Below are 310 nucleotides of genomic sequence, written 5' to 3' on the forward strand. Positions count from 1 at the left end.
GTGTGTGTGTGTGTCTGTCTGTATCTGTTTGTGTGTGTGTGTGTGTGTACCACAGCTATCATCCAACAGAGGGCAGGCAGCAGCCTCTGTACAACCAAAGTCCAATGTTTTTGTACAGTTTGAGCTCAACCTAGCATTTAGCTTCAGCTCCATAAAGCCCTAACTAAAGCCTGACTGCAGAGGGGAAAACCACTTCTAATGAGACTGAGCGATGTCTTGTAACGTGGACTCTGGTAAAATAATCTCTTCATGTCGTGATAGTTGATGTTTTCGTCTTAAATTAGCAACATGCTAAGGCTAGCTCGCTAAT

At 43.9% G+C, this 310-nt stretch overlaps 1 protein-coding gene across 1 annotated transcript in view; it reads left to right on the forward strand.

Annotated features, from left to right (window-relative positions):
• The first annotated feature begins 6 nt into the window (after positions 1–6).
• The window catches only part of LOC118322646, a 3,541-nt gene continuing 3,237 nt past the window's right edge, over positions 7–310 (forward strand). Inside the window, exon 1 of the mRNA XM_035654378.1 lies at positions 7–233. Coding sequence (XP_035510271.1) covers positions 212–233 — 22 coding nt within the window. The 5' untranslated portion in view covers positions 7–211. The remainder of the gene's footprint in view (positions 234–310) is intronic.

The sequence above is a fragment of the Morone saxatilis genome, unplaced genomic scaffold (assembly GCF_004916995.1).
Source record: "Morone saxatilis isolate NCDOM2014 unplaced genomic scaffold, NCSU_SB_2.0 Contig14, whole genome shotgun sequence".
NCBI lineage: Eukaryota > Metazoa > Chordata > Actinopteri > Moronidae > Morone > Morone saxatilis.